Source organism: Cervus elaphus, chromosome 6 (genome assembly GCF_910594005.1).
Source record: "Cervus elaphus chromosome 6, mCerEla1.1, whole genome shotgun sequence".
Lineage (NCBI taxonomy): Eukaryota > Metazoa > Chordata > Mammalia > Artiodactyla > Cervidae > Cervus > Cervus elaphus.
The window spans coordinates 29,702,730-29,727,279 of record NC_057820.1 but is presented as its reverse complement, the minus strand read 5'-3'; the positions used below and the strand labels follow the sequence as shown (position 1 = coordinate 29,727,279).

At 39.1% G+C, this 24,550-nt stretch overlaps 1 protein-coding gene and 1 non-coding gene across 9 annotated transcripts in view; one reads left to right on the top strand and one right to left on the bottom strand.

The window, feature by feature from the left end:
- RUFY3 (RUN and FYVE domain containing 3) overlaps positions 1–16,053 on the top strand; it is an 87,948-nt gene extending 71,895 nt beyond the window's left edge. For 3 of the 8 annotated variants that reach the window (XM_043906535.1, XM_043906536.1, XM_043906538.1), the window contains 8 exons: positions 946–1,113; positions 1,824–1,921; positions 6,241–6,360; positions 8,070–8,169; positions 9,195–9,259; positions 11,749–11,776; positions 12,561–12,632; positions 14,600–16,053. In XM_043906535.1, coding sequence (XP_043762470.1) covers positions 946–1,113; positions 1,824–1,921; positions 6,241–6,360; positions 8,070–8,169; positions 9,195–9,259; positions 11,749–11,776; positions 12,561–12,632; positions 14,600–14,743 — 795 coding nt within the window. In that variant the 3' untranslated portion in view covers positions 14,744–16,053. Of the gene's footprint in view, positions 1–945; positions 1,114–1,823; positions 1,922–3,749; positions 6,008–6,240; positions 6,361–8,069; positions 8,170–9,194; positions 9,275–11,748; positions 11,777–12,560; positions 12,633–14,599 lie in introns of those variants that run through there. The other 5 variants (XM_043906539.1, XM_043906540.1, XM_043906541.1 and 2 more) reach the window with 2 other exon arrangements.
- Positions 1,376–1,447, bottom strand: TRNAY-GUA. The gene has a single exon. It is a non-coding gene; the product is annotated as a tRNA-Tyr (tRNA).
- Positions 16,054–24,550: the final 8,497 nt, after the last annotated feature.

Below are 24,550 nucleotides of genomic sequence, written 5' to 3'. Positions count from 1 at the left end.
TATCACTTTCCTTTCAGGACACCGAAATAGTTCCCACTTACCTAAGGGTCAAGTCCAAATTGCTGTTTGTACTTTTAGGGACCTCTGTATCACCTTCATCTTCATTCTAATAGTCATTGGACGTTGAATTCATTTCTCTTAGTTTCATGAAGTCTTCTCTTTTTATTCATCCAGCCATACTGACCTCCTTTCTCAATTAGAGCATATATACAAAAAGCAGTGTATCAGTGATTCAATACAGAGCTCTGTGTTCAGCTTATTTTTATGTTTGAGTTAGCTGCTATATTTAAAATAGATAACCAACAAGGACCTACTGTAAAACACAGGAAATGCTGCTTAATCTGTAAAAATGGAAAAAGAATTTGAAAAAGAATAGATCCATGTACATGTATAAGTGAGTCCCTTTCCTATACACCTGAAACTGACACATTGTTAATCAACTATGCTCTGATATAAAATAAAATAAAAAAATTGAGCCATATTGACAGTTCCCAGTAACGGAGATGTTACCTTGAGGAGGACCCAAAGTATCTTTCTGGTTCCTTGGGATCTTGAAAATGTCAACAACCTCCGAACTAAAGAGAATTCCAGATGCTTAATTTTGTGCTGGCTACTGTAATACTTCGTATAACAGGACATGACACAGTAGTTCGTTTTAATATCTAATGATGTGCCTCAAGTATGTGTGTATTTTAGGCATATTAGATAGCTCTACCTTTGGCCTATCATGTTTTTCAGATTTGTAAATTATTCAGTAAATATTACTATAATTATCCTAGTTTTTATTATTCTTAGTGTTAATATCTCTGTATTGAATGATGGTTTATATCTATTTTGCCAGACTTCAGACCTGAGAGTTTTGGCCTGCCTTTTCCCGCAGAATTTTGTAGTTTGTACATAGCTGAGGAAAGAGAAAAGAAGTAATTTGTTTCCCTCTGGGGGCAGGATGTTGAAAAAGAACTGGAGATCCAGATCAGCATGAGACAGGAGATGGAATTGGCTATGAAGATGCTGGAGAAGGACGTCTGTGAGAAGCAGGACGCCCTGGTGTCTCTGCGGCAGCAGCTGGACGATCTCAGGGCTCTTAAGCATGAACTTGCCTTCAAGCTGCAGGTACGAGAAGCACAAGGAATGGGCTCACTGGCTCCCTAAAATCCCAGGGCTTCCCTCTGTCCCTCTTCTTCTCTAGAATCACACTTTAAATACAAGAGGAAAGAGTGGTGTCACTTTGAGGCTGAGAAGTGAAAGTGTTAGTCACTCAGTCATGTCCGACTGTTCGTGACCCCATGGACTGTAGCCCACCAGGCTCCTCTGTCCATGGGATTCTCCAGGCAAGACTACTGAAGTGGGTAGCCATTTCCTTCTCCAGGGGATCTTCCCCACCCAGGGACTGAACCTGGGTCTCCTGCATTACAGGCAGATGCTTTACCATCTAAGCCACCAGGGAAGCCCTAGCTGCCAGTGAACCACTTTGGGAATCAGACCCTCATAGGATCCTGTGTGCATGTTCTGGAAAGCCACAGTCGCTTTCCACATTGTCACATCGACTCTCAAGTCTGACCTACCAACTGAGTTATATAGATAAATTGATGTACTTTCTGATGTTGATTTTTGAGGCAAAACTGCAGATAACAACACTAATATTAAATGTTGCTTCCTGCTTTTCTCTGTTTGGGAATTAACTGATAGATATTAATATATAAGCATTTCTAGTTCTTCACTTCCCATTTATCATTCGGTTCAAAAGGCACGTGTGACTTGTTTCAGGATTTTACTGTAAACATCCCCATGTAAACATCACTCATAATTCTTTTCTGTAACAGAGTTCGGACTTGGGAGTAAAACAGAAAAGTGAACTGAACAGTCGCTTAGAAGAGAAGACGAATCAGATGGCTGCTACCATTAAACAACTGGAACAAAGGTAAAATTGCTGTTTCTCTAGGGGAACACTTAGGGCAGCCGGTCCTGTAAGTGAAGAGAACGTGCTGTGGATTTGACAGAGAGAGAGTATGTGGAAATCGCCCAGCTTAACACCAGGCGTGTTAGTAGAAAGAAAGCCAATTAGATGTTGTTTTTTAAGACGTGACTAAACCCCATTTCAGTGTCGTGTGTTAGAGGAGGGATACGTACAAGGATGAAAGGACTTTTAAATCTGTGTGTGATTCTGTTACTGTTTATTGCGGAAGTCTTTGAAGACTTCAGTGCTAGGTGAGGGAGGGGTACTGGGAACCTCCCTCCCTCATTTTTCATCTCCCTATTCTCTCTGCTTTCTCCTCAACAGTTCTGTAGCTTCCGCTGCCACCTCCTGCCGACAGTGCTTAGATCTGTCAGTCTCCAGCTCTGTCTTCCTTCTGTATTTTCATCCCCTGACCAGCTATTTCCCACCAGTACCTACAACTTAGTCTGCCCAACGTACATCTTCTTCCTTTGCTCTTCTTTTGTCTTTCTGTCTGAAATCACCACATTCTTGCTAGTGACTCAGCTGCCAGGAGAAATGGCTGAGGCTTCAACATTACATGAGACACAGTACCCATGGTCATGAAAACTTTGCTACCTGTAACACCCACTGATCACCCTTCTTGCACTTGAGCAAAACTGCACCACTCACTGGCCCCTGGACACACTTCCCATTTTCCCCATCCATGTCTTTCCTGATTGTTGTTGTTGTTCAGTCATTAAGTTGTGTCCACCTCTTTGCGACCCCATGGACTGCAGCACGCCAGGCCTCCCTGTCCTAGACTGTCTCCCAGAGTTTGCCCAAACTCATGTCCTTTGAGTCGGTGATGCCATCCAACCATCTCATCCTCTGTCGTCCCCTTCTCCTCCTGCCCTCAATCTTTCCCAGCATCAGGGTCTTTTCCAATGAGTTGGCTCTTCGCATCAGGTGGCCAAAGTATTGGAACTTCAGCTTCAGCATCAGTCCTTTCAATGAGTATTCAGGGTTGATTTCCTTTAGAATTGACTGTCTTTTCTAATAGTTTCATCAAATAGAAATGTCCTTCCTCTTTTCACTCCCTTGTTCTTCAGATACATTTTTTATGTTCAGGCTAAAATGCCACTCATCCAAAGCTTCCTCTGATACTTCTTCCCAGCTAAAAATAAACTGCCAGTTTGTCCTTGTTGGAATTCCTATAGCCTTATGTCTATACCTAGCCACACTGCTCGTAGCACTTCTCACTTCCTGTCTTACCTTATAAACCCTTATATATGTATCTTATCTTCTGACGAGAATGTGAGTTCCTTGACGCTAGTTAACTGTACCCTTTAGGCTCCCTTGTTGGGTCTGTCACAGTGCCAAGTGTCCAAAGCATTCATTGAGTAGACGTGTGAATGAATGGGTGAATGGATGACTTCAGGACCAGGGTAGGTCCTGAGCAGCACTGCCTATTATTGTTGACTCAGAAGTTAATTGTAAATTAATAAATAAGCTTGAAACCTCTGGCTTGACTGATTGTAAATGAAAAAGTTAGCAGTCTTTCTCAAAAGTTGTCTATGTACTTGCTCATAAAAGTTGTATGTTTATGATTTAACAAACCAATATTAGTGTTCGTAAATTGTGTTTTTGAAATGTGTCAGATTATTTTTCAGTAGATTTTTGGTTTGGTATTTAAAGCAGACAGAACTGAAATAATGACCTATCTCTTCAGGTATTAAGCTGACTTATTCTCTTGCTATTTTTGTCTTTCCTGTTTATTCATTTTTCTCATTCCCCTTTCACTCCATTTTTATTTCTATTTGTATTAACATAGTGAGAAGGATTTGGTGAAACAGGCAAAGACCTTAAATAGTGCAGCAAATAAACTGATTCCAAAACATCATTAGGCATTTTACAGCTGGTCACCTCACAAGTTGGATATCACGACTTAATTGTGAAAGGAAGAAATTTGAAAGCTATTGCATTTACGCTCTGATTCTATATAAAATGTCACCAAAAATTGACTTTGAATTTGCTGGACTTTAAAAAAAAACAGTTTGATATATAGGCTGTGTTTTTTCCTTCTTCTTTATTTTCTCCCCAGAGGTAGCAAATTTAGTATAAGTTCTTAATTAAATACCAAATAAACTTTGAGAAATTACTTCTGAGTTGACCAATATATAAACACCCCATTAAAAAAAAATCCTAGGGAATGGAAGCTCTGTACATACATGATTGATGCCTTTACAACCCAGTCCCCAATAATACCAGTTTCTAGGTACAATGTCTGTGTCAGTGAGCCTGTTCTGCCCAATGTAATGAACTAGAGGTGACGACCACACAGTTTTGGACTCTCCTAAAGTAGTTCTGTGTCTCTTAGGCCATGACCCCTTTTCACTTTGGTTATATAGGTTTAATCCCCAAGCCAAGGATAAGTACTTAGTATTTCACTACAGTCCTCTTCTCCATAACCAACATTGCTTGCAACCTTTTTTGCCTTAGTGACTTCAGGGGATAAAAAACAGCATACTTCCGTTTCTTTAAAGTCATAGAGATAAATTTAGTGATTAGGTAACTTATGATAACATAATAATGTGGAAGCTTGGGAAAACCCTCCTAATATTTGTCATCTTCTACCTCTGCCATTTTCCTGCAATTCCACTTCCTATTTAAGTAGCTCAGAGAAAACAGTTTTAATACAGACACTCCTCTACTATATAAAAAAATATGCTACACATTTTTCAGATCTTTTCTGCTTTTCCTTTTGAAGTAAAGATGACAAGGCATGGACCCGAGTAATGGTTCCCTGCCTCTTGTTTCTTGCTGATAACCTCTACTTAAGAGTTTCTATTACTTTTTGTTCAAAAGGGAATTTGCTTAAGTTTTCAGAAAAATAACAATCTGTTAGAAAACCATTTCAGAGTAGGAAACAGACAAATTTAAATAAACTTATATTTGTTATTATTTAGTCAAATATTCCCAGTAGGTATTCATAAACAGTAATTAGCAGGGCTTCTTTTTCTAAGTGACCACAGGTCTAATCCTTCCTAGACTTTACATTGTAATAATCCTATAAATACTTTGATTTTTATAATGACTTGATTTGGGAGGGACAGGCATTACATAAGCCTTTATTCCTTCAAAAAAGGCTTGGCAAAATTTTTGTTTTCCTCTTTTTTCTCATTCTGATGGGATTTGCAGCATTTCAGCTGCTTAAGTGGGGACAAAGATAACCCCTTTGCTTCCAGCTGTTGAAATTCTTTATCACCTTAGTAAAACCAGAATTAAGAGGGTAAGATAGATTTTTATAGGTGTGTTTTTATAGGTCCTTGCAGACTTGAGCCAAAGTCAAGTCAAAGAGCCTATGACCAACGTCATGGAAGCTCCTATGCTTTTGAACTTAGTTTATTTCTTATAATTTTGCATCTACTCTTATCTTCATCAACCTTTTATGGTGATGAGTTGCCTTTTCTATGAGTATTTGGAAGGAGTGCTCAAACACCAAAATAAAACATTTTAAAGACTACACATAGCATGCTTCCAAATTCTAGTAGAGAGAGCCCCAGATACTTCACCTTAGAACATACTTTTTATAGGTGCAAAGTTATAGGATATTTGGGAGAAAACATTCATCAGAATCTTCCAGAGAATATGGTCAGGAGTCTTAGGCAGGCCCAATGCTGAAATGCTTGTCCAGTTAGTCACACACTATGTGGCAGATATGGAAAAGCAAAGAGATGGCCAGACTCTGACAAAGGCTTTTCATTATGTTAAAACCTGAAGCCTGGGTAAAGGTTGATGTATAGTGTCCAGTGATTTAATATACTTTGTGGTTAAGGAAAGGGACAAGGAAAATGTTCTAATTCCGTGTCATAAGAAGGTAGTTGCCCATTTGCAAGTTCCAGTTATGAGTGTAAAACAGAAATATAAAGTACCAAACCTATTAGGAAATAAAAAAAAGTGGATTTAACTTTAATTACTGTGTACTTGAAGTTGGCTTTGGTATGGATTTTCTAAAAAGTGATGTTTTATTGTTTATCATCTAATGGCTGTAAACTGTAGTACTAGAATAAAAAAAAAAATGGAAAATCAGCTTTTACTCTGCCTGGTTCACCTTCATCTTGCTTTTTTTGGTTAAAGAATTTGTTCCTCCTCCATCTTTTCTCCCCCCATAATTTCTTCCCATGCCCTGCAGAGTTTATTTTCCTCTCTCTGTATCTCCATGCCTTCTTCCTTGGGTTGTTTTATTTTGTGTTGTGAACTTGGTCTTCCTCCCCGCCATGGCTTTTTGTTTTTTATCACACGTTCATATGGCTCACATCCAGATTGCGCCAGGCTGAGCGAGGCCGCCAGTCTGCTGAACTGGACAACCGGCTCTTCAAGCAGGACTTCGGAGACAAGATCAACAGTCTGCAGCTGGAAGTGGAGGCGCTCACCAGGCAGCGGTGAAGAAAGCGCGGCTTTGGTGGCCGGGGCGGTCGTGGGAAGTTCTGATGCTAGACAGCCAGGGGGTAGGGGGTAGGGGGCAGTCTCCTGCTCCAGCCATTTCCATTCTGTCTCTGCCGTGTCCTTTCTCCAGAACTAGAATTCAGAAAGCTTCATGTACACCAACATTCCCCACACCTTGTCAACATCTTTTGCTACCAAAGAAACAGGAAATCAGAACCCAAGATCCCAGATAAATAGGATGGAGTAAGAGACTGTAATGGCCAACACAACACGAATAATTACAGGATTTCCTGAATTCTTACTGTGTGCGGGATACTTTACTAAGCACTGTATATGCATTTTCTCCTAACATCTTCCCTTCAGCCCTGTTTGTGATCTCATCACCCCTACTTTCAGATGAAATGGAAACTTAGAGGGGTTAAATTGTCCAAATTCACATAGCTAATGTGTAGCCACATTCTAAAAGCCAATTTCTCTGACTCCAAGCCCTTAACCATTCTTCCACACACGTGCATGCTAAGTCAGCGTATCGTGTGTGGATGCTAAGTCATTTCAGTCGTGTCCGACTCTTTGTGACCCTATGGACCGTAGCATGTCAGGCTCCTTTGTCCATGGGATTCTCCAGGCAAGAATACTGGAGTGATTTGCCATACCCTCCTCCAGGGTTTCTTCCCAACCCAGGGATCAAACCCACATCTCTTTACATCTCCTGTACTAGCAGGTGGGTTCTTTACCACTAGGCCAGTTCTTCCATACCGTCTCTCAAATGAGACTCAACTCTGTGCCAAAGGCACTGATTTCAAACAAACATAAGTTTGTTGTTGTATATAAAAGCACACAGCTACTGAGGACACTAGTGGTTGAGGGTGTAACTGGGGATTGACTGCGTAACTGTAAAGAGATAGCTAATTAAAATGTAATGGGACTACAGTGTCAGTGCTTTCATACTGTATCTTGAAATTTTAGAGATACTATCTTTCAGTTATAGTGAATCCTACCGGCATTCAATTGACGGCAACTGTTCATTAAGAGTTAGTATTGATTGTCAATACTCAGAGTAGTGCCCACAGGCACTGGGAGATCCTAAAGTGCATTCTTAATCACCCCAGGAAGCTTAAATACATCGAGTGTATTCTAGTACTACTGGTTTTATTGTATTGTATTTTAGTACTTTAAAACCTGGTTGTCCATATATATCTGGTATACAGGTGGCGCTAGTGGTAAAGAACGCACCTGCCAATGCATGAGACGTAAAGAGACGCTGGTTCAGTCCCCTCGATTGGGAAGATCCCCTGGAGGAGGGCATGGCAACCCACTCCAGCATTCTTGCCTGGAGAATCCCATGGACAGATGAGCCTGGTGGGCTACGGTCCACAGGGTCGCAAAGAGTTGGACACGACTAAAGCAACTTTGCCCACGTGCACTTTAAAACCTGGTTGTCCATATATACGTGGTTGTTTCTATTGCTGTTGTTCAGTTGCTAAGTCGAGTCTGACGCTGCCACCCCATGGACTGCAGCATGCCTGGCCTCCCTGGACCTCACCATCTCCCGGGATTTGCCCAAGTTGATGTCCATTGAATCAGTGATGCTATTCATCAAGTATTAAAATTTAATTACTGAGTTCTAAGAAAAAGGTTTGGCATTCTGTAGAAAACAGTACAGAAATCCAAATTTTCATCATTTTTTTTCTCCCACCCATCCCAGGAATCATCTTGAGTTAGAACTAAAACAGGAAAGAGAAAGAAGGTTACAAAACAGCAGGAGCATCCCAGGAAAGGGATCCCAGAAGCCAGAACCCAAAATGGTAATGTTTGTTATTCCCTTGTTCCTTTACTTAATTTTTAGAGGGTACCTTGATGGACCCTGTTTTCTCTTATGGAACACATTTAATTAGTATGGCCTTGAGTACATAGGTGGTAGGCAGGCGCTGGGGTAAACACATCGAGGCTTGATTCTAAGTCTGCCTCTAGGACACTCTAACTGGAATTCATTTGGAAAAGGAGATTGATAACCATAATTTCCAGTGACCATCTTTTCGTTGTTGTTCAGTCACTAAGTCACGTCTGACGCTTTGTGACCACATGGACTGCAGCAACACCAGGCTTCCCTGACCTTTACTTCTCTGTCCTTCAGTGACCATCTTAATCCTTTCAATTTTAAGATTATTTTAGTATCTCATTTTTTAATAATGTGGTATAGCCATCCCCCCCCCCCAATCCTGAATTCCCCTGTAACAAAATTGTCTTAAATGTTGATTTGCTTCTGTACAACTTTTTCCAAGTCATGAAGATTTCAAGTTTAGCATACTCAAGGTGCTTCTCTTGGGAAAATTAGAAAAAGAGGGAACTAGGCTTGGGAAATGGGAAATAACACAGAGTGGCTTAAAGAGCAGGAGTAGAAGCTTCTAGAGAACAGTGTTAGGAAAGAGACTTCTAGCACCTATAGTGGTGAGAGAGCCAAAATTGGATCATCCCTGGGACCCAGGAAACAGGGTTTTCTCCTAAGAAGTAACTGATACCTTGAGCCCATTGTGTAAGTAAATAGGATCTATTAATATTAAATATTAAAATATATTAAATATTAAAGAAAATATTTACTCTGAAAATAATCATTTGTTGCAAGTCCTATCCAAATAATTTGTTAAGAAACGACTCGGAACAAAGAATAAAGGCAAATATCTTGAAAGCTAAATTCCTCCCCTAACCTTAAAAAAAAAAAAGGCTGCTTAGCTTTGTACCAAGCTAGGACAATACAGAAGAAAATGTCTGCCTGGTTAAACTTGTTTAGCAGTCTGAACAATTAATAAACTGGGCTGTTTTCTTTTGGCAGGATGGGAAGCACAAAATTCAAGAGGAAAATGTTAAACTAAACAAGCCCCTGGAAGAAAGCCACAGGTGTTTATTAATAAAGTACTAAGATATAAAGCTCTTTTGGGGTGGTGGGACAGAGGGAGCTTTTGTTATACCTTGGCAGTGATTCAGATCAGACATTGACTTGTAATATTAATATTCCAGAAAGACATTTTAAAGGGAGAGTGAATAAGGAATAAACCAGATAACACATATTGAACCAAACCCATTTAGTCAGTTTCAGAAGAAAGAAAGGTGATCAGGCTGTCTTCTGATTCTTTCCTGGTTAATCCCCAAACTATCACTTCAAAGATTAGCTCTAATCTGATCTCTACTGGATCAGTAGGACAAGTGAATGAAGGACAAACCATAGCATTTCCTGGGTTCTTAATGTACTTGAGCATGACCTGCTTCCACCTGTGTGCTAAGTGAATGGCAGCTATGTTTCAAATAAATTCCCTAATTTCCCTTATATTTTTCTCTTAAAGAGAAACACAGTTTAATTTTATTTTTCTTAACTCTTCATCTCATTTGCTCACTGAGGAACATGGGATCACTTCCAGGAAGTTGACTTTTAACAGGTTACTTTAACAACAAAACATTACACAGTGCCACTATATTAAAAAATGAAGGAGGTCCAACTATATGACCTTCTGGAAAAGGCAAACCATGGAGATAGTGATTGCTAGGGATTGAGGGATATGGATAGATGAATTGGTAGAGCACAAAGGATTTTATAGGGCAGTGAAAATACTCTATGACATGCAATGATGGATACATGTCATTATACATTTGTCCAAACCCATAGAATGTACACCACCAAGGGAGAACCCTAGGGTAAACTATAACTCACAGCGTGTCAGTTTAGGTTCAGTAACTGTTAGTGTCGGGTACCATTCGGGTGTGGAATGTTGATATTGGGGGAGGGTGGGAGGTCCAACAGAATATGTAAGAAATCCGTGTCCTTTCTGTTCAGCTCTGCTGTGAACCTAACACTGCACTAAAAATTAAAGTCAATTATAATGACAACAATAACAAAAGATTATTATCAAGGAAAGATACCACAGAGGAGTTTTGAGGGACCTATACAATATACATTTTTGGCAGCTGAATCTGTCCAATCTTTGATGCCTTAAGAGTGAGTAATATGTCATCTGGAGCAAAACTAGCTGCTGGAGAAGATGAAGCACGCAATCCAACAGTAGGGTGATTTTGCAGGTGCTTAGCCTAAACAGCCCTTCCTTGCCTCCAAGGCCAGAGTGATCCCAGTACCTTTAAGTTTTACTCCCAAGAGAACATGGTGTGATCCAAGACCAGCCTTAAACTCCAGTCCATCTAACATTGCAGATCAAGATGGGCTGTGGGAAGGAACTGGACCATAAAATTAACCAAGGCTTAAAAGGGCCTTTCAGAGTCAGCTCATGCCAGACAAAAATCAAGTCATTTACTTTCAGGAGTGTCTTACATGCCAGGTTCTGATTTTAGGCCCTAGAAATAAGAGACAATACAATGACTATCCCTTGGTATCCAGGGTTCCAGGAGCCCCTTCAGATATCAAAACCCATGGATGGTCAAGTCTCTTACATAAAATGGCCTGGTACAATGAACATAACGGGCTGTATCTGTGGGTTGCGCCTCTGGGATTTAATTAACCACAGATGTGGAACCTGAAAACCAGGAGGCATGAGTGTACTACCTTATATATGTATTATACTCTGCAGCTTAAAAAATGCATCACATTCATTGTCTCCTTACAAATTTACTTCTCCTTAAAAAAGCTTAATCATCTACTACTACTTTATAGGTGAGAAAAATGAGGCACACAGAGACCCAAGTTGCCTCTCTCTATCATGTCTTCCTTTGTCTCTGCCCTAATAATAGCTGCTTCCAGGGCCTCACCTGGCAAGAACTGCCATCCCAAGACGTACCCAAGTTTCCTTGGATTGTGGTCCAAGGAACAGCTGTCAAGCTGGTCATATTGATGGTCACACTGCCATTCAACTGAAGAGAATTGGAATCATTATAGATCTGTGGTCCATTTTCCCCAGAATTGAATGTGGGCTTTGCTTCTCTTGTATAAGTTCTGTTCCAAGTTGGGAAAATTGGGGTTAGCTCAGCTGGTATCATAAAGAAATATTTCAATCTAAATGGATAACTTGGGAGAAAGGACTAATACATGACATATGATAATCAGCAGGTTTCCATAATACTGCATAGGAAAAAAAGCTATTAAAATGCATGGCCTCAGCCACTGGGGCTTTGTTGGTTGGGAAACATGAAGACTATTTTCTTGATAGTAGGAAGGAAACAAAATATAACTCTAGTCTATTTTTAAACAGGAACCTAGACTAATATAGGATTGTATCCTATTAATAGATTTAACAACCAAAATTTCCTCTCCTAGGAGGTCAACATTAATAATTACTTTGGTCCCAACAACATGAAAGAACCACGGTATGGCTTTCTCCGTACTTTTAAAATGATAAAAGAAATAAAAGCCGCTGTTAGTTACTGTTTTTACTTTCCTGTTACAGGCTGCAGTCTCACCCTGTGGATCAACAGGTAACTGGGTCTCCTGTCCTAAAACGTCTTGTGAAAAATTAGGTGGTCGGCTGGGCCCTGCCTAGTTGTAAAGAGGCAGCAGGGGAGGTCGGTGAACGCATACAGGTCTCAGTGCCCCATCCTTTTAATATCCTAAACGTGCATTTCCCCGACCCTGTCACAGCAGGTAGCACTGTTCTGAGCAACGTACTAAGTAAAACAGCAATGCTCACTCCCTGTTTGAGCTTCTCTTTGACTTACTGTGAGACCTCAGAGAGCTCACCAGACCTCCCTTGCCCTTAGCTTTCCCTTAAATAAAAGGAAGAGAAAAAATACCTCTTGATCCCTTGGAAATAAGCAAACATCAACAGTTAAGAAATACATTACAAAATATAATGGTAACTCCATGAGAAAGATGATAAATGCTACCAAGTCTGAGTTACCACAGTCTTTTATTTACCTGGTATACTGAAGCCTACTCCCTTCCATTCCTCATGACAGAATCATACAAGAGGGATGGAGCTTTTTACATTTATATACATGAATTTCTTTATATCAGTAAAATTGCATGTTACTTTATTATAAAAATTAAGGTCCACAAGGATAATGATATGATTATCAGAGTTGTATTAAGGTGGTAAGACTATATATATATATATACATATATACATACATGTAACTTGTTTTTCTAGTTTCCAATAGTCTGCAGTGTGATTATATTAATTTTGTAACTAAAAATGCATATTCTGAAAAGAGTGATATTTCTGGGGCTAAGGGAGACTAACTGGCTCCCTGTGTGGTTTAGGATCAGCCGCTGCCCTCTGAAAAGCCACCGAAGTACTGTCAGCTATGCCAGGAAGACTGCACCCTAACAAAGGTAACGGTGATGAGGTTCTTCGTAGGGACGCCCACTGCATGACTAGCTGCTTCTGATGACAGGGACTTCACCATGTAGAGTGCAGAGTGGCGGGGGGAAGCAAAAGGAACAGCAGTGAGTGTGTACCTATTATTTTCAGTCCTATTAAGTCATGTCAATAAATCCCCATTAGAACATTAAATACAAAATTTACTACATAATTTAAAACAAACAAACGTATAAATTTGTTCGTTACAAAAGGACAATGAACAAAGTGAACGTGAAGTCCTGGTCTCGTTAAGCTGATGTCTTTTGGGCCATCATTTTATGAAGAGCCTTGGGCTCAGAGGTGTCGCATGCATCTGCTGGTTACTGAAAGCTCAGATGCAGCCTGACTTTGGCAGCAAAGTCTACACTCCTTCAGTACTCCATCCTGTTCAGAGCAGAGAAGACAGGTTAGGGAAGGGGATTCTTTGAACTAGTTGGGGAAACAGCCTCTGAAAGGAAAACAAGCTCTCTCTCCACCAAACCGCTTGTTTTCCCTTTGGGTCCTCAAGGGTCTCTGTCTGAGCACCTTTCCAGCTTGTCATTGTAGAGTCAGCAAGGTGAAGGAAGCATGCAAAGAAGAGTAAGCATCTTTGACGGCCACATCTGTGCCTTGCTCACAGTAGGATCCCCCAGCATCTAATATGTGCCCAGTTCACAGCAGATGCTCAAGAAACGTTACAGACAAATGAGTGTCAGGAACAAGTGCATAGCAGAGATGGAAACGTGCCCAAATTCTATGTTACAACCTACGTGCCAGCCTCTGTGATCATGCTAAAATGTTAACAAGAAAAATTATAGTGTGACCTAGTCTTAAATTAGCAGAAACAGATAAAGATGAAGTGCCTTTATAGAATTGGAAGTTGTAGTTAGAGAAGTGTGTTCCCAAACAGAAGAGGCTGCTAATCTAATTCTGGCTTTTCTTGTCTAAGCCATGCAAAATAACTGCAATATGTCAGAGGAAACATTCCTCCCAGGCTTTCAAATAAAATTGATTCCCCCCTACCTCCACTGCACCCTCAGAAAGATGAATTGTTTAGGGGGAAAGGAGCATTGTTTATGGGGAAAATTATTGTCCACAGCCTTTATATAGGGAACCTTGGAGCTGTGTGTGCAGTCCTGTCACTGCTTGTGACACTGCCATAATGGCTCACATGCATAATGACCCAAATGTCCCACAGTTTGGCTACTAAAGACTCCAAATGCTTAGTTGCTCAGTCGCCTCTGACTCTGCGACCCTTTGGACTGTAGCCCACCAGGCTCCTCTGTCCAGGGAATTTTACGAAAGTGGGTTGCCATTTTCCTCCGCTATTGGATATTTCCAACCCAGGGGTTGAACCCACATCCCTTGTGTCTCTTGCGCTGCAAGCAGATTCTTGACCCGCTGAACCATCAGGGAAGCTCCTGCTTAATAGATTAATTTCCCAATCAAAAAGGATGCAGGCAGCTGTGCTTTGCTGCTCTAATATCCCAAAAGATGTGCTTGCAGAGCATCACAGGAAAACATTAAGCACATCATGTATTAGAAATTATGCTTTTAGTTCATGCTCAGCAGAGTTTCCAAGTGTTTGGCTGGTTACCAAACCCATGGCTAGGTCATTGCCTGTCTTATTTGCAGTATGCTTAGGCAACTGCAAACTAATTTTAGAACTAGCCCACCTAAAAGTGAATATAAATGAAGTATGTATTCTGAAGATAAATAATTTGTGTATTATCTGTTCATGAGAACTCTGTGGAAATGCTTCTCTTCATTTAGATCTAAGAACTAGACTGTACACTTTTTTGTAGACAGGTTGTTTGGTCAGATACTGTGCGACATACAGCACATATTCAGCCAGTATTTTACTGGACATTGAGCATCCATCCTATCTGGCCTCCTCCATCCCATGCATCTTTATGCCCTGCTCTTCTGTTACCCACCTGATCTCACTTTCTCCTTGTAGAATGTATGTAGGAATTGCAGAGGAACCTTCTGTAACATCTGCTCAACAAACGAACTGCCTCTTCCTTCAAGTATCAAGCCTGAGCGAGTTTGCAATCCCTGCCACGAGCATCTGATGAAACAATATTCCACCAGTCCATCGTAAGATGGAGGCCAAGATCTGGACCAGAATGTATCCACCCACGTTAGATGTCAGAATCCCCTAGAGCTGACTTTAGAATCAACTTGAGTTGATAGGAATGCTTTAAATAAACCAGGTCCAGGAAGAAAAGACACTGGTTGGCAGTGCTGGAAGTTTTGCGTGTTTTCTCTAATGACTGTATGAATAAAAGTTACTCAGTTGAGCCTCTCTCTGCTAAATCTAAACAACCCCACTTTGAAGCATTGATCTTATAGCTTGTCTTTGGAAGGGCTATTCATTTCTATGAATAGTGATAGTAATACTGAGCTGCATGTTAAAGGAGAGAGGGTCCTTAGTGAATAAGAATAAAAAGGAAAACGATCATCCCTTTATTGTATTTGGAGATTCAAGAGGGAAAGATCATTGTTAACCGAGATTGAAATGATAGAGGTTACATGTTCTCTCAGGTGCTGCTAGACATAAACATTATTTCCTCTTTACCCCCACAACCTACCTCTTCTTTAAAGGATCTCTACCAAACTGTGAACCCAAACTCAGGGAAAAGAAATTAAAGAGTAATATAAATTTTGAATGTACTTAAAACAATATTATAATGTATTCTAGTTTTAGGACCAGAGTTTTCTAGTTCTGGCCTACACGTTTTCACTATCAGAATAAGGAGGAAGAATGTTTGCTGTTTTTCCACTTAGTGACTTCAAAAGTAAATACCTGCCCTTTTCAGAATCTGCTACGCAACAAGCCAGCTCTTCCCCAGTCTCCCTCCTCTCTGGGTCACGGAAATTATAAGGGGTTTTTAAAGATAGGGTTTGACTTTTGCAAACAGGAAGTACTAAAGCAAAGCCATGTCAGGTGTAGAGTGAAAAAATTTAATTTGTGCATGGCTGAGAATAATTAGCTGAGAATATTTGTTAAATTCTTTTGTGAATAACGGATTCCTTATTCTAAGTCAAGATTCAGAACTGGTAGACAGGTTTTTTGGAAAGTATGATACTCAAAACAGTTCTTAGTAACAAACCCTTTGGGGAAAAAAAAGACATGCATTCAGCAGGGGAAGGCAGGAAATGGTCTATGCTCCTTTGATTATGTTGCATGTACATAGGTTGTTTGATTTCAATGAAGACCTAAGAAGATAAGATTCTGTTAACTGGTTTAGAGTTATGGGGTGGGAACATCCTGGAACTATGATATTTGATAAATTCTGTCTCCTGAAAAGAGTGACAGCTCAGGAAAGTTGTTATTCCAGAAGTCTGACATGTTCTTTGGTGGAGCTGAGTTTTAAGAGCCCTAGGGAAAAATAAAATTAGTAATTCCAACATCGTTTGTTGTCATTTTTTCTCTTTAAATAATATTTATTGCTTGTGATTCTCCATCTGCCTTATTTTTGACTACATATATGTGTCAGCACTGTTCTAGGTTCTATAGAAAATGGGGGGGGGGATTATCCTAAATTAGCAAGAGTTATTTTATAATTAGTTTTGAACTAAATTGAAGAGGCCACTCTGTACATGGAATGTAAGGAGGAATAAATAGCCACTTGAGATTTGTTTTTGAAATGCACATAAGCTGTTTATAGTGTTTCAGTTTTTTTTTTTTTTTTTAAACCAAAGCTCCAGAGATTTGTTATTAGTGCATATGCCCACAAAGCAAGGGGACCAAGTCATGAATACCTTGACTTAATGATAGGCCTTTCTTCCTTAAAAATTGTGAGTTCCACTGTTTACAATAGTATCACCAAGAATAACATACTTAGGAATACACTTAACCACAGAAGCAAACCACTTGTACACTGAAAACCAAAGCACTGCCAAAAGAAATAAGATACCAGTACACGGAAAGACACCTCATGGTCACGAACTGGAAAACTTACATTATTGATCAGAGACGTATTAATACATCTTTTGTTACCCAAATGTTAATTGACCAGATACATATAAATACATTTTTAAAGAGTGATATAATTAACATCACTGTGCAGTTTTTAGAATGTAAAATTGATCAAGGGTTCATTATACAGCTTAGGATTGTCATTATCATTCACATTTTACTGTTAGGTTTTTGTTCCAACCTTGTGTATATTATAAACATAAGTTTATTAGCATAAAACTTAAAAAAAATGACATATTGTGAAGTTTTGAGTTAAGAATTTTTCTGTGGTTTTATGCAGATACTTTGATTGTCCAAGAGACATATATACTAGTGTCTCAGAAGATGGTATTTCTTCAGAATATAGTTGATTCAGATGATGTGAATGTCACACACATACAAAAAGCCTTAATGACTGATTCTAATACAGAAAGTGAAAATGAGACTCAGTGCTGGAGACGACTTTACAGGTATGTCAGGTGTAACTATTGAATGTACTAACCCACAAAATGTTATAACACAATTGTGGACCAGCCAAAATAAAAATCGCTGACCACAGGCTTTAGTTTCTGCAAAATCCCCTCAGTCAATAATGAGTTTATATCTTTAAAATGTCAATACTACCTCAACCATCTACAGAATCAGTGTAACCCCTATCAAAAATCCCAATATCTTTGCAGAAATAGAAGCATTTATATGGAACCTCAAGAGGTGCCTAAACAGCCAAAACAATCGTGAAAAGTTAAATGTCTCACACTTCCTGATTTCAAAACTTACAGAGCCACAGTGCCGAAAGCAGTATGGTAATTGCATACAGACATAATGACCCATCAGAGTAGAGAGCATAGGAATAGACCTTCACATATATACTCAAATGATTTCTGACAAGGGTGCCAAGACTATTCAGTGGGAAAAGGATAGTATTTTCAAAATGGATACTTGGCAAACTAGATGTGCACACTCCCAAAAAACTAAGATGGGCTTTTATACCATATACAAAAGTAACTTGAAATGGATCAAAGATCTGAACATACAGCTAGAACTATTAAATTCTTAGAACAAAGAGAAGGGAAAGATTCATGACACTGAGTCTGGCAGTGACTTTTTTGGATAAGACACCAAAAACGCAAGCAACGTAGGAAAATAGGTTAGCTTCATCAAAATAAAAAATCTTGTAAAGAAACTGGAATCCTTGTGCACTGTTGGTGGCAGTGTAAAGTGGTACAGCCACTACAGAAAAGAGAATGGCAGTTCCCAAAGAAATGAAAAGTTCCATGTAATACAGCAGTTCCACCTCTGGATATATACCCAGAAATGAAAGCAGGGTTATACCCACGTTCATAGCATTATTCACAACAGCCAGAAGGTGAAGCCACCCAAGTGTTCATTGATCAGTGAATGGATAAACAAAATACGGTAGATACATTCAGCCTTCAAAAGCAAGGAAATTCTGACACATACTACAACATGGATGAACCCTGAAGTGAGATAAGCCAGTCACAAAAGGACAAATAGGAGCCCACCTATGTGAGGTATCTAGTTAAATTCACAAACAGTAGAAAGACAAAGTGAAACAGAGGTTACCCAGGACTTGGAGAAGTGAGAAATGGGTAGAATTTCAACTGGGGGGACAGGGGGAATGAAAAAGTTCTGGTGATGGATGGTGGTGGTGGTACAATATGAATGTACTTAACGCCACAGAAATGTATACTTAAAAATGATTAAAATGGTAAAATGTGTTTGTATGTTTTACAACTTTTAAAATACCATGCTTTCCAATTGGATACAGAAAATAGATATGTATGTGTATATGGGTGGGTACACAAACATATATCCCCATCTGCTGAGAGGGTCTGGAAGCTGACACTCTAGTAGAAATGGGCACATCCCATGCCCAGTCTTTCATCAGAAACCAAAGCTTGGTTTATAATACCATTCTTCAATAAAAGGAACCAGGATTCATTGGAGAAATGGCTGATTCTAGGTCTGAGACATCTTGCAACACCAAAAAGTAAGGAAGTGCTATTGAAAAAAAAAAGGAGGAAGGCATAGCAAAGGTATACAGGAGAAAACTAGAAGCTTCCAGTGGGTAAAGCTGAAAAAAATGCGAGCAAAATAATGTAGGAGTATTACCCAGAGAATAAATGAGTCCATATTAATATGAGATTAAATAAATGGCAGAGAAGTATCATATCTCCTACAAAGAAAAATTCCAAATAATTTATGTAGCTACTATTCCTTCAAGAAGTAGAGCTTACCTCCCCACCTTTTGAATATGGGCTGTGCTTAGTAACTTGCTTCAAAAAAGTAGAATAGAGAGAAATAAAGGGACTTTATAGTAACCAAGGAAACAATGCTTTGGCCATGTGATCAAAATTCACATGGTCAGTGGTGTCATGTTGATAACAAGAATCCTTGATAAGGTGAAGCAGTGAAAATAATTCCTTTGTATTCTTCCTCCCAAAACCAATAAACCTAGTCTAACCATGAGAAAACCTTAGAAAACTCTGAGGGACATTCAACGAAATATCTGACCAGTACTCTAAAAGTATCAGGTCATCAAAAACAAAGACTGAGGTTAAGGAGACACAAAGACTAACATAAAGTGGGATCTTGGAATGAAAGATACTAGGGAAAAGCTAATAAAATCTGAACAGAGTGTGGAATTCAGTCACAGCCTCATTTCAGCTTTGCCCAGCAGAAACTGTAGGCCTTTCTAAAGAACTGTTATTTCAGAAGTAGCACCTTTTATAGTAAAGCATCTTGCTAGTTAACTTAGCCTAATAACCCCCAAATGTTCTCCTGGGTCAAATCTTAATGAGTCTTAGACAGCTGTTAGCTTGGGGATTGTCCATTATTAAGGTCTTCTCTTTTATTCTCACCATTCCTGAGGACAGCTGATTTTGTTAACATTAATTACTTTTGTATATGAAATCTGTGCAAGCATGTCTATCTACCAAATCAAAAATTAAGTATCTGATAAGGAGTTCTACACTTATAATACAAGATAAACTTTATTCAAAGAGTTTATCACCTTGAAATCTAAACTTAGTTAAAAACAGAACCAGTGACCAGCTGTAAGCATTGCTGAGGATGTAAGCAAGCTTGGAAAAGAGATCCCTCAGGCCTCCAATGGGCAGGTAGGGTGGAAAACCCTGCTCGTCTCCAGATAGCCGTAGTGCCATGCCATCCTGGGATGCTGCTTCTCAGCACACTGCTGCTGCTGCTAAGTCGCTTCAGTCGTGTCTGACTGTGCGACCCCACAGATGGCAGCCCACCAGGCTCCTTTCCCCTGGGATTCTCCAGGCAAGAACACTGGAGTGGGTTGCCATTTCCTTCTCCAATGCATGCATGCATGCTAAGTCGCTTCAGTCGTGTCCGACTCTGTGCGACCCTATGAACAGCAGCTCACCAGGCTCCTCTGTCCACGAAATTCTCTAGGCAAGAATACTGGAGTGGGTTGTCATTTCCTTCTCCATCTCAGCATAATAGTATCATTCATATTCAATTATAAGGTCTGTCACCAAGTTTGTTCTTGTAAATTAGAGGTTAAAAATTAGCCCAATGTTACCACCTGTATTCCCCTATCTGCTTTCTTGAGGGGGCAAGAAATGGATGGATTCATAGCCAGCCTACTAGAAATTCCAAGTAACTCAGCTTATTAGTTCTGGTCTTTATTTCCAAACATCATCAAGTGGCAGAAAGGTTGAGAGCCTCTTTATTTCAGTTAGAACGAAGTAAGTTTTTGAATCACAAGTCTGAATATATTTGTGAAATTTCTCAGGCTTCAGATTTAGCCTGGAACATTTGAAAATCTTATTCTTAAATGTACTATTGTGATGTTTCTGAGTTTCTCAGAGTAGTCCATATCCTAGAGTCAACTTGGTTACACACCTTCATGCTTTATGACCAGGTACTTTCAAAATAATTTCACTGGGAAAAAAAGACCACACACAATAGAAAAGTGGTCATTTGACATCACTGAAAGGCGATCAGTGAAACTCAGCCTGTGGAAACCTCTAAAGGTTCAAGCATTTCTCCAATAAATAAAGTGGAAAGGGAGACATAAAAGAAACAAAAAACAGGAACTTGTTTCACTTTTGGTCAATAAGCTTACAAAAATATGCTCAACATCACTGACTGGGACCGTAAATTAAAACAAGTACTTTGTGTGTCTAATTTTACACAGAGAATGGCTAAAATTACAGGTTGCAAGTATCAAATGGTGAGCATGTGGGCCAACTGGAACTGTCATATTGTTTGGGATATCTAAAATAGAATGATCACTTTGGAAAAGGGCATGTCAATTTCTAGGCATATATATCAACCTTGGAACTTCCTCAGCAGTCCAGTGGTTAGGACTCCACACTTCCACTATAGGGGGACACAGGTGAATCCCTTATTGAGGAACGAAGATTCCATATGCTGTGTGGCATGGCTAGAAAAAAAAAATATCTCCTTGCAATTCAGGATATTCTACCAAGTACTTACCAAAGAAATTAAAACGTAGGTCCACAAGAAGCCTTGCACAAGATATTCATAGCAACTTTATTCATGATAGCCAAAAAATAAATAGCCCTTCACCAGACCAGTGAAAAATTAAACTCTAGCATATTCATACAGTGGAATACTACTCAGCAATGAAAAGGGGAAAAAGCTGACACACAAAGATGAATCTCAACAAATGCAGAGTGGGAGAAATTTACATTAAGAATACATAATGATTCCATTTACAGGCTAAACTCTGGTGAAAACAAAATCCTAACCAGAAAGGATGGAGGAGGAACAGGAACTGACTGCAGAAATGTTCTGATGTGATCGAAATGCTCCATAGTTTGTAAGAGGTTTGGGTTATATATCAACACTCATCAAAGTAACATTTGTTCACTTCACTGTACATTTTACCCCAAGAATAAGAAGTCTACTTAATAATATGGATGCTACAAAGCTTAAGATTCAAGTATAGATGTCTACAACTTGGACACACATAAACAAAATGCATTGATGGATGCACAGATATATGAAGAAAATATGGTAAAATGATACTTGCAAAATCTAGGTGGTAGTATGTATAGGCATTAAATTTTTCCAAATATTTGAAGTTTCTATTAAAATTTGTTATTAAAACATGTTGCAGAGGAAAGACATAAAAACCATTGCAGGTTATGGACTGTTGCTTAAGATCCTGATTCAAATATACTTTTTAAGATTTGATAAGAAATTAGTATTTTTAGGAGTAATGGTTATTTTTTAAATTTTTTTGGGTTGAGCAGCATGTGGGATCTTATTTCCCTGACCAGAATTTGAACCCACCCCTTCTGAATTAGAAGCAGAAGTCTTAAGCCAAGAAAGTCCCTACAGTCCTTTTTTTAAAGAGAAATACAGGCTATACATATATCCAGAAAAAATGATGGTATCTTGAATCTGTTTTAAAATTAATGAGTATAAGTAGATGGGGATTATAAGAGAAAAAGAAATATGGGGAGAGGATATGAAGACAAGTTCATACCAAAAAAAAAAAAAATCCAAAAGCCCTCAAACATGAAGAAATTCTACATCTTAAGAGAATACCATTGTGTATTTTTAACCTTGGCAGGTTGGCAAAGAGTAGATTGCTAATACACTGTGTTCGGGGGCTGTGGAGAAATGGGGACTTGCATTGCTGGTGCAAACAAAGAAAAAACAAGCTATACACAGAAACTGAATTTTAGATATAAGTTTACAAGTGCACATGCTCTGACCATTTACCCTATAGAGAAATTTATGCACGTACAAAATGATCTAAATTTATACAAGGTAATTCATTCCAGCATTAAAATAGCAAATGACTATAAACAATGTATATGTTCATCAGTAATGACAGGTTAAACTATTAAATTACATCCACACTGTATAACCATTTTAAAAAATGAGAAAGCATTTTATGTACCAATATAAAATATTTAGGATGTATTAAATGGGGAAAAAAGGTAAAGAATAGTATACTATATTTTTTAAATAAATGAAAATGCCAGTATTCACCTATTATACAGTAAAATCACTGAAGTTTACATTAGAAAATATACCCATGATGACATGGTTGCCTGAGAAGAGGAACTGGGTTGCTGAAGTATAGGGTGGGAGGAGACTGTTCACTGTACACCCCTTCATATCTCTTGAATTTTATTTCCTTCAAAAAGTAGAAACACAAAATTTTTAAATTATCCTATTTATTCTTGTATTATCAAGGCTTAAGAACCAAATTAAATCTTCCTATGGTCCTCTTCCTAAAATTCAGTAAGGAAACTACTCAAGTAAAAAACTGGGCAAAAGATCTGAACAGACAATTCACCAAAGACAACATGCCCATGCAAATGTATACAAAGATGTCAATATCTTAGGCAATTTATGGACCTTCAAATTAAGACTAAATATCACTTGACACCTATGAGAATAGCTAAAATTCAAAACACTGACAACACCAAATGCTGGCAAGGATGAGTTGCTACAGGAATTCTTATTCATTCCTGGTGGAAATGCAAAATGGTACAACCATCTTGGAAGACATTTTGGCAGGTTTTCACAAAACTAAACATAGTGTTACCATATGATCCTGCAATCACAGTCCTTGGTATTTACCCAAATGAGCTGAAATCTCATGTATACACAAAAAACCTACACACAAATGTTTATAGCAGCTTTATTCCCTTAGTACAAACTTCAGAGATTTATTTTCTAATCTGCTGAATTCAGGCAAGGAAAATGTATTCCTACTACATTAGAGCAATTTTTTTTTTTTCCTAAACTGCTGAAACTTAGGCACTTTACTGCTGAGATATACCATTCTACTAATTCAGGTCCTATCATCTGAATGTCAACCCTTTCACTTAATTTAGGGAAAATTCTTAAAGTAACAGTATGTTTTTTAACCCAGAGAAAAATCTCCAAATGAGAACATGCTGAGGCAGGGGGTCTCCGAACCCTGGGCCACGGAGCACTCGGTTGGGAAGTGAGCCACAGAGCAGGTGAGCAGAAGGCGGGCAAGCAGACAAGAAAAGCTTCATCTGCACTTACAGGCATTCCCCATTGCTCACAGAACCACCTGAGCTCCGCCTCCTATCAGATCTGCTGCAGCATAATAAATATAATGCCCTTGAATCATTCTGAAACCATCTGCGGAAAAATTGTTCCACAAAACCGGTCCCTGGTGCCAAAAAGGTTGCAGACCACTGTGCTAGGGGACTGTAGGGCAAAGGATGCCAATAGAGCATGTTAACTAAAAAGGAGCGGGGTCACTTCCTCAAAATGTCACATAGATGGCAGTGGCTTTCTCCTGGTTCTTCCCGGCCACACTGCAGAAGTACTGAGGAGGATCCGGAGCCTTTCGCTCCATAGTGGGTTCAGTCTCCCTCTGCACCTGTCAGAAGCCTCTCACCCAGACACAGACAGACAAACAAAACGGCTCTGCTTCACTCTCTGCTGACAGTGAGTATATCAGATCAGAACACAGTCTTCAGCAATGTTCCCCTTGGTAGCTATATGCTCCTTAACAGTATCCCCCCTTATCATTCTTTTGAGCGGGCCAAAGAAGGATACAGGTAAACCTCAACACATCCAATCCCACTATTTCTGACAGCTTTACCAGAGGAGATTATAAAGACACAAACGGCCCAAAGACAAGAGCAAATTCACTGCCACTATTTCTTTCAATAGAAAATGACGATGCACAAACCAGTTGTGCCATATTTTGAGAGGGGAAAGTATGTCTTTAGATGGGATAAAAATAAAAATTACTTTTATTCTATTATGTGCTTTTCTTCTCTTTCCTGAACTACATTTGCCTTGTCAGCTATTACTCACTAACATAAATTATGAGCAATAACCTATTAAAGGGAGTATTGGAAAGTATTACATGAATTCATGATATGACTTCCCAAGAATGCACACCAGTTTTGTGTTTTGTTTTTT